The 14366-nt window shown below is 58.6% G+C and overlaps 1 protein-coding gene across 5 annotated transcripts in view; it reads left to right on the top strand.

Moving 5' to 3' along the window:
• The window catches only part of COL18A1 (collagen type XVIII alpha 1 chain), a 252301-nt gene extending 238273 nt beyond the window's left edge, over positions 1–14028 (top strand). For 4 of the 5 annotated variants that reach the window (XM_034785179.1, XM_034785176.1, XM_034785178.1 and 1 more), the window contains 11 exons: positions 1181–1243; positions 3336–3379; positions 4014–4136; positions 4485–4629; positions 4790–4869; positions 6541–6669; positions 8375–8410; positions 8516–8788; positions 9508–9705; positions 10291–10406; positions 12118–14028. In XM_034785179.1, the coding sequence (XP_034641070.1) occupies positions 1181–1243; positions 3336–3379; positions 4014–4136; positions 4485–4629; positions 4790–4869; positions 6541–6669; positions 8375–8410; positions 8516–8788; positions 9508–9705; positions 10291–10406; positions 12118–12331 (1421 nt within the window). In that variant the 3' untranslated portion in view covers positions 12332–14028. Of the gene's footprint in view, positions 1–1180; positions 1244–3335; positions 3380–4013; positions 4137–4484; positions 4630–4789; positions 4870–6540; positions 6670–8374; positions 8411–8515; positions 8789–9507; positions 9706–10290; positions 10407–12117 lie in introns of those variants that run through there. The other variant, XM_034785177.1, reaches the window with a different exon arrangement.
• The last annotated feature ends 338 nt before the right edge of the window (positions 14029–14366 follow it).

The raw sequence follows: 14366 nt of genomic DNA on the forward strand, positions 1-14366 counted from the left end.
GGGTTTTAGAAAGCCCCAAGCAGGAGACATACAAACCGGGGGCTTGTTTGTAATGCCTGGCTACCCTTGTCCTGGATTCTACAGTGCTGGGTGCTATGGGAAGTCTAAGCTGGCTACGGGATAATGGAGCCCTTCGTTACTGTGTTGTGCCATGCTGTAACCTTCACTGATTAGGCTGGGCAAGGAACGGAGCTGGTCCTACAAAGAGGAACAAATCCTTCATTATAATGGAAATCTCAGCTTTTCAGTGAAGAGATGAAACTGAAATATCCAAGTTGAAATATTTCAGATGCCAGTTTTCATGCATTTGGGGGTTTTGATGAGAAGTTGACATTTTCCATGGCATGCAGACACTTTCTGCAAAAGCTTTCATGACCTCAGAAACCCAGGTTTCCATCGAAAACAGTTTTGATGGAAAGTTTTCCACAAACCCTACTTCCTGAGTAACCCAGGATCTGATGGCTGTATCTCTCCCCTGGCTATGGCATCTTACCCGCCCAGTAGGGCCTGACTAACATGACTTGGTGAGCTCCTGCCCATGGTCGGTCTGGCTGGGGAGCTGCCTAGCACACCCTTGCTCACTGTTAGGGATAATGCTAGTTAGATGCAGATTGTTGCTGCTGGCTCCCAGTGGAGGGCTATGGCTCTTGTGGGGTGAGAGATCCTGCCATTACCTTCTGGTTTGGGCGGGAAGAAGCTAGGAAGCCCATTTCCAGCATGTGTGTCTTCTGCATTAGCACTTGGACCCCACCAGAGCTCTGTTCTTTGACTCCATTGCCCGGTTGTGTCTCTCGCTGCCTGGGGAGTTGACTGTACATGGGAACCACTCTGCCTCTTCCAGACCTCAGGAGGGGACTATATTGTTTTCATATCTCTTGCTGGCCAGTAGAAATGTGCAGCATGGTTGCTTTAGCATATGGCCAAGTAGCGTCACCCCGCGAGGCAGGGGCTGTGCAGTCCCCCACACCTCTGATGGGAGCTGTTTGTGCGGGTGTGTGCTGCCTTCCGGTGTTCAAGCGCACTTACCATCAGCATTGCCTGCATTTACTCCAGGCATGCCACCCTTCGCCCTGTGCATGTGGTGGGTGCAGTTAAAAGCTACTGTGGTTCCGGCCTCTCTCCTCCAACTTCACCATTGCCTGAGCAGTGTTAGACTAATGCCGGTGCTTTCGTTTGTCAGGCTACCAGGGTGCCCCAGGACAAAAGGGTGAACGAGGCGAGACAGGCACCCCCGGGCCCCCAGGTAAGTGAGCACATCCCTGATCTTCCATCTGCACTGCGCCGGACTTGGTCCTGCCTCATGGCTCCGCAGTGACGTGTGTGCAAGACCATGCTGACTGGGGGGAGGGATAGCTCAGTGGTTTGAGCATTGGCCTGCTAAACCCAGGGTTGTGAGTTCAATCCTTGAGAGGGCTGTTTAGGGAACTGGGGTAAAAATCTGTTTGGGGATTGGCCCTGCTTTGAGCAGGGGTTGGACTAGATGACCTCCTGAGGTCCCTTCCAACCCTGATATTCTATGAAATCACACCATTTGGCAGTCTCAGCAAAGAGACATGGGTGGCTGAGCTTAGGAGCTGTGAACTCTGTTCCCTGCCTTGTTCAGGACAGACTTGCTCTGAGGAGGCATCAGGGGTGTGCAATGAAGGAGCGTGTTGTCTGTAGGACCTTCCTCAATTGTTGCAGAAGTGGAAGGTGTGCCATGAATGAGGCAGGGCTGGCAGAGAAATGATCATCTTGTGAGGAAGGCATTTGAATGCTGCCCTGGAAAACTGGATTCTATCCCTGCCTCTGCCACAGAGTTCCTCTGTGATGCTGGGCAAGTCACTTAATAGGGACTACCCATGAAAGTTTGGTTTGTTTATGTGGAGAAATAGGCCTGCGTGGCCTCCCTTATGTCAGTCAAAGCAACGCAGAAGGCCCGAACTTAGGCCTTCTGACAGAGGCTCAGTATACTGACCCTTGTGAAGGCCTTTTACAGGGCAAAGCCTGAACAAGAATAAGCTCTACAATTCCCGGCCAAATTCGGTCAAGGGTTCTGATCAGAGGAGGGAGGGAGAAGGAGCAATGCGGAAGGCCTCAGTAACATAATAACCGCTTGTTTATGAAACATAATAACCGCTTACATGAAGAAATCGCTTCTAGCAAAAGGCCACTTCTCCCGTAATTCCAGCTAACTGCAAAGCTAGCCAATCATATATCTTCTTTGGGCGTCCTGTGATAACCCCCTATGCCCTATAACGGTAAAACCCCGGAAAAACAATAAGAACCCTGCCGAGAAAAACACCCCAACTGGTGCCAAGTACTGCCCATGTCGGAAACCACCAAGAAGCCCTCCACCCAATATGCACCCAATTCTCGTAAATTGATGGAGGTATCGGGAAAAAGGTACAGACCCCAACTCTTATTTCACGCAAATGACGTATAATTTGTACTATGCTTGCAGTTTGTAAGAATAAAAGTAGCGTGCGGGCTGTGCTAGGGGTGGTAGTTTTTGGACTGCTACCCCAACGCGTTGGTACGTATTGCAATAAACTGGCCTCAGTCTTGAGTCTGTGAACTAAAATCAATGCATGGGTGACTTTTTCCATGACATTTATTCCTGATGTTCTGGGGGCCCAACTTGAGACCCTGGGGTGTGAGGTGCAGAAGTGCTGAGCGCTCACAGTTGTGACAGAAGTCAGTGGGAGCTGTGCTGTACGATGCCCAGGTGTCTGAAACTGGACACCCCAAATTAGTGGATACTTTTGACCATAATCTCATTGTGCTGCAGTTGCCCATCTGTAAAATGGGGATAATACAGCACAATGTGAGCTGAGTGGGAGAGGATAAATTCAGTGTGTTTGTAAAGCACTCGGATACCGTAGTGATGAGCTGCATAGAAAAGCTCATGAGGAAATGAATAATTTGGATTCAGAGCAGGGTTTGAACAGGGGGCAGTAAATAAGGCCTGAAGAATGAAAAGAAAACAAAATATGGACTAGCTGCTCATCAGGGAGCACCGTCCCACCTGTGCACTGGTTCTGAGGAAACAATAGCATGCCATCATGTCATGAAAGACTATATCCCAATGCACACAAAGGGCAGAGTCATGTTCCCACGGGCAGCCTTAATTCCGGGCTTTCCTACCTGCAGGGTGCTTGACTTTGCACCTTAATCATGTTCTATTAACGGGTTAGAAGGCCCTTGCGGTTGGCGCTAGTCACCCCAGCCCAGCGTGGCGAGCCATTGGTAGCTGTCTGGGGACGAAGCAACGGGGAGAGTCCGGCAAGAAATGTACCAGGGCCCTCAGCTGTCGCCCACTAGCCACTCTTGACTCTGTTCCTGTCTCTTCGCAGGCCAGTTCCCCTATGATCTCAACGAATTTGGTTCCACCTTCCGGGTAAGTGCGTCACCCAGATGTGGGGCTGCCCCTGGGACTCAGCGGGACTGCTGCCATTGAGGACATTAGGAGCACACGGAGCCTTGGCAGGAGTCACAGGGGGCATCCCCAGCTGTCGCTGCACACGCAGAGCCCGTTGTGCTGTGGCTGCAGGGCAAGGCTGGCGTGGCTCAAGCGCCCAGCTCCAGAGCTGTGACCCGCGGAAGTGAAGCCTGCGCTCAGCGTCCCTGAATATCCGGGTGGCACCGTGTGTTAAGGGCACTTGGCCGTTGTGTGCAGTGTGTTAACGGGCCTTTGGTGAGCTGCTCGCCACTGCCGGAGGCTGAGCACCCCGCGGGCGCCCTGCAGAGGGCAGTCCCGGTAACTTCCTGGAGCTGGCGTGCTCTGCTTGTCTGTCCCCACAGAGCATGCACCATCCAGGCGCTGCAGGGACAGTCCACACAGCCTTTGCCCAGCCCTCCAGGGCACGTGTCATAGCACCCCTGCCCTCGGGGCTGTGCTTATCCAGTCCTGGCCTGTGCAGGCAGCAAGGCGAGGGAAGGAGTTCACAACACCCTGTCCCTGGGGAGGGGGGCGATGGCGATAGGGTTGGCGACATCGGGCAGCCCAGGCTAATGTCATTCCCCTTCTGCAGGGTGAAAAAGGAGATCGGGGGGACCCTGGGCTGAAAGGAGAGAAGGGGGAGCCCGGCGAGGGAGGACTGTATGGATCAAGCGTCTCTGGACCTCCAGGTCCTCAGGGTTATCCTGGCCTTCCGGTGAGGTGCCCCTGTTGCAAGGGGATGGGGTTAGGGTGGGCACACTTGGGCAGGGTGACGGAGAGTTTGATGGGGCAGCCAGCACTGTGGCCCTCCCCAGGGGGGTGTCTAAAGGGAGGGGCCAATGTCCCGTGGCAGGGGGATCCCTGAGCCAGATGGGACTGACCACAGAGCCAGTCAGATGCCCAATACCCAGGGAGAAAGGCCTCACAAGGGAGCAGTTCCAGTGGGGCCAGCGAGCGCCTGGCATCCTGGGGGCGGGGGGTGCAGGGGCTGGGGTGCTGTGTGGGGTGGGTCGAGTGGTTGTGTGTCTTAACCTGAAGAAGACTCTCCCTTGTGCATCCCCAGGGTCCCAAGGGGGACAGCATTAGAGGCCTGCCTGGCCCCCCAGGGCCTCAGGGACCCCCTGGCATTGGGTATGAGGGGCGGCAAGGTCCCCCTGGGCCTCCTGGGCCTCCCGGGCCCCCCTCCTTTCCAGGACCCAACAGACAAAGTGAGTATGTGCCCAGGAAGTCATCTCTCTGCCCTTCCCCACGCGCTGCCTCCCCAGGTGTTCCTGCCCCTTGCATCCCACCCACCCCCACCAGGCCTCAGACCTGCCTGGTTCCTGAGGTGCTAAAGCCCCCTGAGTGCCAGCCTGTTCTTCCTTCCAGCTGTCAGCATCCCTGGCCCACCTGGGCCGCCAGGGCCACCGGGACCTCCAGGGACCAGCGGGTCGTTGACCTCTTCCGGGGTAAGGCAGGGTAGGCGGGGAGGGGACAGGTGGCGTGTGCGGTCTGTGAGCAGGGTGCCCAGGACTGCCCAGCAGGGGACAGCAGTCCCGGGGAGGGTGGGGGCAGTGCAGTGGGAAGACCCAGACACAAGCCCTAGTAGGAGAGTTCAGAGATCTTCCCCCAGGAGGAATATCCCGGGTGAAGGGCAGAGCGGGATCCATTTGGGGGCCCCAGAGGAGCGGGAGAGGCCAGGCCTTACGTAGGGTTGCCAGGGGTGGCACTAATCAGAGAATCAGTGCCCTCTGCTTAGTGCCGGCTGGGCTGGTCGGGGGGCTGCCTGTGGCATGGGCACTGAGAGCAGAGCAAGCAATACCCGCTGCGGGAGCTGGGCTGTGATCCATGACAGCCGGGTCAAGAGGAGAGCCACGTGGGAAGGACCGGCAGAGATGGGGGACCAAAAGCCCCATGCCGTAGGGCGCACGGAGCTGAGGGCACTGGGCTTCTGCGCAGACCCGCTGCGTTTATCTAAGAGATGGGGGCGGGGACTGTAAGTGCCTACCCCCAGGAGATTTGTGAGCGCAGAGGGCTCTCCAGGCTAGAAGCCCCCCTGCCTGGGAGCTGCAGCGAGAAATGAAGGGCCGATTTTTAGCAGTGAGGAGACTCAACCCTTGGCACAGCTTATCTAGGGAGGCGGCGGGTCTTTCCTGTGTGACGGCAGCGTGGCTGCAAGAGTGTTTCTTCTGCAGTGCCACCCTGTGTCCCAGCGAGAGCCCGCTTCTCTGCAGCAGGCCATGCTGCCCATTGTGAGAGGCAGGTATCCGCCATTCTGCCGAGAAGAGCAGTGGAACCTGTAGAGCCATGGGAAATACTCAGAGGTGGGAAGAGACAGACCGGGCTGTTCAGTGCAGAGCGGAGACGGGAGCGCGAGGGGTCGTTGTAACTAGCTATAAACCAGTGGCATGGGGAAGGCGAGGCATGAGGCCCTCCTCAGCAAAACAAGGAGACAGCCAATAAGATAGGTGGGCAGCTAATCTTAAACTGACAAAATAAAATTCATTCACTTGAGGCAGAATTACCCTGTGGAACTCAGGGCTACAAGATATTATAGAGACCGAGATGAGAAAAGGATTAGACCACTGTAGGAACAGCAGCATGGCAAGAATAAGTGTACAAGGGGAATCCGCTCTCATGCCAAGAGATACAGCAGCCACTACATCCCTGAGGTTAGGAAGGAGCCTTCCTCGGGGCGGGTGATGGCAGAATTCTCCAGTGGAGTTTCACGCTGTTCCCGAAAGCATCTGGCCGCTGTGCTGGCCGGGGCCCTGCTCTAGCACCAGTGCGCTTGCTGATGCACTGGGGCAATTCCAGAACACAGGGTATAAAGGGCTGGAGTCACCCAGCAGCCAACAGCCAGCCTCCATTAGGGCTGATCTCGGAGCCCTTTGATGCCGGAGCACTAAGCGTGCCAGTGCTCATGTGCCCTCTGCTGCTGAACCCCGTGCAGTCAGAACCCATTTCGTGGCGTTCTCCATCCTCTCCTCCAAGCCCCTGTGCAGCATAGCTGCACTCACACCCGGGGCCAGCAGGAGCCAGCCCCTCTCGTACCTCAGCGCTGGGCTGCGGAGGGTTCTCCTGTCGCTGAGCCCAGCCCTTTCCTGGGCCTTTGCACTGACGCTGGTGTGTCCCAGCAGCTGCGGATCCTGCCGACGTATCAGTCCATGCTGAGCACGGCTCAGGAGGTGCCCGAGGGCTGGCTGATCTTCGTACAGGACAGAGAAGAGCTGTACGTCCGGGTGCGGAGCGGCTTCCGGAGAGTCCGTGTGAGTACAGGGTGGGGCTGATGAACGATGTTGTTGCGGGAGGACAGGCTGTTATGTACATGCCTGCGTCGAGATCTGTCTGCAGAGCACTGCAGGGGTGCCACGGCCCAGCCAGGACCAGGCCTGTGCACCTGGCGCTGCCAGGCAAAGGCCCCAGTCCTGCACAGCACATGCCCTACGAGCAGTCCTGTGGAGGGCAGAGAGAGAGCCACAGTGGATATGGTTGAGCATGTGTCTCTTGTCAGGATCAGGGCCTACGAGTCCAACCCTGCAGCCTGCTCTGCATGCACAGAGGCCTCCTGGGCATTTCCAGCAGCAGGAGCTGGGCCTGGTGCCAGTCCAGCCATGGGCAGAGGCGAGATCTGAAGACCTCTGACCGTCGAGCTCCTGTATAAACAATGCAGGGTCACACTGCGAGCTGGGCAGAATGGTGCTGAGAAGAGCCCTGGCCATTCTCTGCTGACAGGCTGAGCCAGGCTGAGCACGAGACTGGCACGTAGGTCCTTGGGGCTGCCACTTCCAGGGAAGAGCCCCAGAAACCAAGCCTAGCAGTGCCTGTTCTGTGTGCCAAGGGGAGCAAACAGCACAGGGGCCATTTCCCATGCATGGGGCTCTCCTGGTGCTCCCTGCACCAGTGTGTGGGGGCCGGGGCAGTTTGATGGGGAGGGCAGGTTGGATTTAGTGCCGCCGCTGCTCCCAGGCTTGGTTTGCCAGAGCCGTTGGCGAGAAGGGCACCCCCAGCCCTGTCCCTTGGGGATTAATGACACACAGCTAGTGTGGGGGGTGCCCACGCCAGGTCCTCTGAGCAAACTCATCTGGCTCTCTTGGCTGGGAAGTGGGGATGGCGGGAGCCCTGTCCAGGCTGGTGGGCCGGTTCTGGCACCTCTGGGCTGCGGGCGAGGCAGACGTTGTTCCCAAGCGGCACTGGGAGGGAAGCATGGGTTGGATCATCACAGTGCCGGAACGCTGCCCGGCTGTGGGGCTGGCAGAATTCTTCTCTCTGCTCTTCAGAAGCCCTCTATCGTCCCGCAGCATACCAGCACCACCAGCTCCCCTTTCCGGTCGCTCCTGCTGGAGTCACGCCCCTGGCACTGCTGGGCCACTCACAGCCCCAGATGCTGCTTGCTAAGTAAGCACTGGCAGCCTCTTCTGCCTTCCAGCTCTGGGAGTCTGGCTTCCCACCCGCTCAGGGACACCCCCCACTACTGGGAATCTCCCCCGCACACCGCACCCGCCCAGGGACAGCCGGCACACTGGGAATCCCCACACACACACGCCCCACCCACTCAGGGACACCCGCCGCACTGGGAATCCCCCCCACACCCCACCCGCTCAGGGACACCCGCCGCACTGGGAATCTCCCCCCCACATGCCCCGCATGCTCAGGGACCTCCCCTCCACAGGGACTCTCCCCACATGCTGAGCTGTAGCCCCACGCGTGGCTCGAGGGGGGGTATGGCCCTGGCTGGTCTGTGGTGAAGCATGCTGCCTGCCCCTTGCTCCTCCACAGAGCCTGGCGCTCTCTGACACGGGGGTGGTCACTGGGCAGCCCGCGGGCCACAGCTGCCTGCCAGCTGCTTTGGAATGGCCCCCAAAATCTTTTCCTTTCCTGACTGTTCTCACTGGTTTGGTGTGGCTGGCCCTGGAGTCTGGACTCTGGCTCTACCTGGCCAGAGAGTAATTGAGCCTCCTTGCTTTGTTTCAGCTGGAGGAACACACTTCCATCTCCAGCCCCGGGCTGGTAAGTGATCCCTTCTTTCTCCCCGTGAGAGCGCTGCGCTCAGGCCCACGGGGCCAGGGATCTGTCCTCCGGCTGGGCAGTGAGCATCGCGCTCTCTCACGACAGGACAACGAAGTGTACGACAAGCCGCCAAGCGTCCACTACTCGCACGGCGGCACTGCCTCCTCCGGCTTCCTGCACCCACGCCGAGAGCACAACCCCTCCTCCACAGCCCGGCCCTGGCGAGCGGACGACAGCATCGCCAACCACCACCGCCTCCCCGACCACTCGCCCCACGGCGCCCAGCCCCAGCAAGAGCCATTGGACAGCTTCTCCCCAAATCGCCGGGGGGAGAGCACCCCCTCTGCCATTCACAGGCACCCTGACTTCCAACCCGCCGTGAGTACTGCCCAACCACAGCTGCCCCACCCGGCTGCTGCCCCCGCCGAGCGAGAGCAGAGCTGTGCGCAGCCCGAGGAGTTAGTGCCCTAAGCCAACTTACTGCAGCACAACACAGGCGGTGTATGGAACGAGGCCGCTGGGCCCAACCTGTCAGAGACTGGGGTGGGGTGTCCCTGGGAAGAGTGAGAGGAAACGGCCCCCTGGGGTGTGCAGTCACATGCACTCAGGCTGAGAGCACGCGCTAAAGCCAAGGGTCATGCTCAGTTCTACCATGCCCCTAATCCCCACCCGCACCCCTTCTTCCAGCACTGTGCCCAGCCTGCCAGCCCTGCCCCGAGGCCAAATGGCTGCTCGGAGCCTGCCAGCCGTGATCCCAGTCAGGCAGATAGCACGTTGGCTGGCAGGAGAGCGTGGGGAGGGGCAGGGACGCTACAGCACTGGGCTGGTTCTGGGGGTGCCGCCATTCCTGGCTGGGCACACCAAGGATATCCGTGGGAGCATGCTGCACAGATGCTGCTGGTAGCATTGGAGGAGGTGACCTCTGGAGGAGCTGTCCCCGGAGCAGGCGCTGTTGCCTGCTCCCCATCTGCGGCAGTCTCTGCATGGCGCTGGGAGGACACGACTGGTGGGTGGGGGCAGCGGCTCTGTGGGTGAGGGCAAGATACCGATCGCCACTGGCCACAGCACGTCGGGTCCTGTTTGTCTTCTCGTTCCAGCTCCACCTGGTGGCACTGAATGCCCCGCTGAGCGGCAGCATGCGTGGCATCCGGGGAGCTGACTTCCAGTGCTTCCAGCAGGCCCGGGCAGTCGGGCTGACGGGCACGTTCCGAGCCTTCCTGTCCTCCCGGCTGCAAGACCTGTACAGCATTGTGCGCAGGGCCGACCGGAGCGGAGTGCCCATCGTCAACCTCCAGGTACGCAGTGGGAGCGTACACAGCCTGTTAGCACTCGGAAAGGCTGGCTGGAGCACGGGCCTCTGGCAAAGGTGGACTGCACTTCTGTTCTCCAGCTCTGCCCCCACTGCTGGGGGCCTGCAATGCTGCTGAGCCCTGGGGCAGTTTGGTGCAGGCAGCGCATGGGAGTGCCAGCCCCACTGCATATGTGCCCCCGTCAGGATTTGAGCCCAGACCTCCACAAGCACAGGCCAGTGTGCAAGCGACGCATGCCGCAGACGCGAGTGCTGCCGTGCTCAGTGCAGCAAGCCCACCGTCAGCGCTTGGTGCACCCGTCACCTGGGGCGCAGGGCCTGATCCGACAAGCGGCGCCGAGCGCCCACAATGGTAGATGGGGATTGGGGCGCTTAGCATCTCTCAGGAAGCATGGGAGTCTCGTGCAGCCCATGGGCAGCCCCGCTTCCTGACGGCCGTCTCTGCTGAGTGCCGGAGAGGCTGGGCTCCCACGCATCCCTCGCGGGGAGCGGGGCTCTGGTTGGCTTGTCACATGCGCTTTCCCGGCAGACACTATTGCTGCAGTGCTGTGACTAGTTTTTCCTCCCAAAGGATGAAGTGCTGTTTAACAACTGGGAGGCGCTGTTCTCGGGCACAGAGGCTCAGTTCCGAGCTGGTGTTCGCATCCTCTCGTTTGACGGAAGAGATGTCCTGAGAGACTCTGCGTGGTAGGTGTCCCAGAACGGCTGCCTCCTGCCGCTGCAGGGAGTGACCCATTGCTGAGCAGCTGCTGGGTCCCCATGGCACGGGGGGCCCTTTCGGGCTGGCATTGAAGGGGACGGGGTTTCATGATTCCCAGCCAGCATCACGTGAGGCAAGTAAATGCCATGGAGAGAGATCATTCCTGGCAGAGCCAGCAGCTTGTCTGCTGTAGGAACAGTGCATGTGAGAATGGCTTGTTAGCCTCCCAGGGCAGGTGCTGGGCACAAGGCCACCTCCTGGCTAAGTGCAGTGTCAGGTACTGCACTTAGCCTGTGTGCTAGGTGGTTCTGGGCCCAGTTCCCACAGGCTTGGACTGCATGTTGCTCCCCGGATCTGCCCTGCGTGCGGGGAAGCAGAGCCGTGATAGCTAGCCGGGGGGAGATGATTCCTGCGAGGTGCCCGCAGTCACCAAGCTGGGCAGGGGGGCAGAACCTTTGTGTAACCAGCAGCAACCGGTAACAGGGGCAAGGAAGAGTGAGGGAGAGGATCTCCTTGGTCTGGGTGTTGTGAGTTCTCTTGCTAGTGCCTCAGTCTTCCTGGCTCAAACAGGGCCACGTGAACTCAGGGCCAGCCTTCCTGCCTGGTTAGCACGGCCTTGTCCAGCCAGGCTCCCCTCTGTGTGGGAGAACTGCCAGGCTGAGGGAGCTCACCGGGCCGCATTCCTCAGGGCCTATCTTGGCTTTGTTTGTGGGAATGGAGGGATTTGCCAGGTCGCTGTCCTGGGGGGTTGGATGTGATGGGGGCTCCATGCGAACGAGTGACGCACGCTGAGCAGTGGGTCTCCGTGCTGGGCTGCTCTGGAACTCTGGTTTTCCAGCCTCCCTCCCCAGGGCAGGTTTGATCCCGTCCCCCCTCCACACAGTCGCGGTCATCATGGGGTTTTGTGTTTCATTGCCACCCAGGAAGCTGCAGGGAGGGAGCACTGGTAGTGCCGGCCTAGCCTGCTGCTCCTGCAAGGGAGGTGTAGCGGGGTGGACACCCGCTCCTGCCTCAAAGGGCCTGAAACAGCCCTGGGAGAAGGCTGAGCTGATTCGGGGGAAGTGGCTGCAGCTGGGGCCACGCCTGAAACAGACTCAGCTGGCCCTATAAAGGCAGGGAGCCAGGAGCTTAGACAGTCTCTCTCTCTCTGCATTCAGAGAGAGACGGGGCTGGCTGCAGGGAGCTAAGACAGAGTACCTGAGTGGAGCTGGGCTGGGAAAAGGCAGAGGAGCTGGGGAGCTCCAGCTTGGAAAGCCTCAGGCTGCAGCCTAGTATTGGGCCCAGGGGTACTGGGGGTTGCAGAGGGCAGCCCAGGGCTAGGCCAAGGCAGCAGATCCAAACCCAACCTTGCCTGTGATGAGTGGCTGATACTGCAGTCTGCCCCGGGTGTGGGGCTAGTTGGTGACTGGCAGTAGCCTTATCCTGAGGCAAGGTGGGGTTAGTGGGTGGGGGTTCCCCTGGGAGGGGAGACCCAGCGTGTGTGGGTACTGCCAGGGGCAGCACCCAGAGCAAGGGGCACTGGGGTCCTGGGAGGGACACGGGAGCCAGCAGAGGACAGGGTGGATCACCGGCCTGCAGAGGGCACTCCGGAGGCTGGATTGAGCTGATTCCCCAGTGGGGGTCTCTTGGCAAACCGTGCCACTCCAGCTGTTGCTCATGCCCATGGGCTTGGCAGTGAGTTGTTGCCTTGTGTTGCAGGCCTCAGAAGAATGTCTGGCACGGCTCTGACGCCAAGGGCCACCGGCTCACAGAGAGCTACTGCGAGACATGGAGGACGGACGATGGCGTGGTGACAGGCCAAGCCTCCTCGCTGGCCTCGGGCAAGCTCCTGGAGCAGAAGGTGAGCAGCTGCCAGAACACCTTCATCGTCCTGTGTATTGAGAACAGCTTCATGACCTCTTCCAAAAAGTGACCTGCCCCCGCCCGCGCCTCGGCGCACAGAGAGGAGGGACCCCAATGGGGCAGCCGCTTCCCCCTTCACACAGCCATTCCCAGAGAAGCAGATGAAAAGCCAAAGAGTGTTGAGTTAGTTTGAAACGCCAGCCCGGTGCTGGCCGGCATCTGGAGGGCTGAGCCGGCTGGCTGTACTGGCCATCTCCTCATCTCCGGTGTACACGCAGTGGGTCTTTCTCTTTTAATCCCCCTCATATTTAACCAGGTTAGTTGTATGCTTGGGTGAACTCTCCTTGGTTCCCTGTTTTCCCCCTTGCTAGGACAGTCATCACAGGGAGGACCCCGTGGTCCCCACGCGGGGTGCCGGAGCATGAGATGCTCTTTGCTGAGACGGGGAGGCCCAGCGGGAGAGCTGGCTGCACGGCCAGTCCTTGTGCTGTGGGATGGGTGACGGCCCCAGCTGGGCAGCACTCTGGCCTCGTTAGCAGCCGGAGCAGTGCAGGCTGTCACCAGCTCCGCTCTACTGCTCGGTCTGTGACATCCCAGGGCTTGCTGTCTGTCGCTGGCTGTGCGCCCTGCAGGGGCTCAGCTGGGTGAAAGGCCCTGAGTCTCTAGCTGAGTCCCTGTCTGCAGGTTGGCTTCCCCCTCAGCTTGGTCTGATAGCCCCTGGCTTCGCCTCCCTTCCTCCATCTGTTCCATGGGAGCTGGAGTGGGACCAGGCCCCCAGCCCCAGGTGCCTCTCAGCTGGCAGTGGGGTTCCTGCTGGTGGAGCCCTGCCTCCCACAGTGGGTGGCGAGAAGTGGGTTCCCCCCATGGCATGGGTAAGCTGTTGGGGGTAGTACTTCAGGAGCTGCCGGGCCGGGGGACTGTCCTTTGAAAGCAGAGTCATTTCCTTGTTGGAAGAACCAAATGGGTTAGTTATAAGAGGAAAGTCAAATGAAGGCCAAATCCCCGCCCCAACGGTTCTGTGCAGTGCCTTCCCCATTGCAGGACACTGGCTAGCTGAGGGGGGGGTGCCCTCCCCACACCTCCCCTGGCTAGCCCAGCCATCCACACCAAACCCTGGCCAACATGTGCCTTACTCTGGTTAGGGACAAGGGAGAGCAATGCATGCGCTGATGAGGGGAATGAATGTCCTCTCCTTTGCTTGGGGGTGGGGGGAAGGGGCATTTCCTTGAGTACCAGAGGGCAGATTAAAAAGTACCTGTTCTAGCAATACTGGGTGTCAGGGCCAGGAGGTTTTGTGACCTCCATGAGCATTATGGGGTGGAGACGCTTCTTTGCTGCCATAAAACCTGACTTCCAGAGGGAGCCCAGCCCATGACAGGCAAGTTTGAATGTTAGGAGAGCGTCTGGGTGTGGGATTTAAGGTCCCATACTGCAGCTGAGCATCAGCTCCAGGAGAACGTCCCGCCTCAAAGCCAGAAGCCTTCCACACACTTCTATGCTCCTCATGTACCATACTTGTGAAGCACTAATGTCGAAAGGATTTTTTAATCAGTTTTGAAAATCTGAGGTGCTACATTTTTAACTAGCTTCTTATTGTACTGAAATTACCATAAAGGCTGTGCAAGTCACACAATTCCTGTTTCTTATTGTCTACTGTATTTGTGTAATTAATGCAATTTAAAGCCTGTGGATTTTTGTTTTTTTTGTCAGTTGTGTTCTTTAAACCGTTTTCTAAAGGCACTGAATAAAGGAAAGTCTCCTCTTGTACTCCCAGTCAAGTCATTTGGCTGTGAAGAGAGATGTACGGCTGTGAATGCACGGAGCTAGCCCTTAAGAAACGCAGACAGCTGAACTGTGGCTTCCTCCAAGTGGAAGGTCAGAGGAACACCTGCATGGAGCAGATCTTGTGCAGTGTCTCATTCTGGTTTCTGTTGGAGTCTGGCTGACACGCTGAGACAGGAGATTTACTATCCCTTCCACAATCTGTCACCATTAGGGCCCTACCAAGTTCACGCCTGTGAAAAACACATCACAGGCCATGACATCTGGCTGTTTAGGGGAGTGGGGCTCCTATCACATGCCGGACTCCAGCGGCTGGGCTGGGC

Source organism: Trachemys scripta, chromosome 11, assembly GCF_013100865.1.
Source record: "Trachemys scripta elegans isolate TJP31775 chromosome 11, CAS_Tse_1.0, whole genome shotgun sequence".
Classification (NCBI taxonomy): Eukaryota; Metazoa; Chordata; order Testudines; family Emydidae; genus Trachemys; species Trachemys scripta.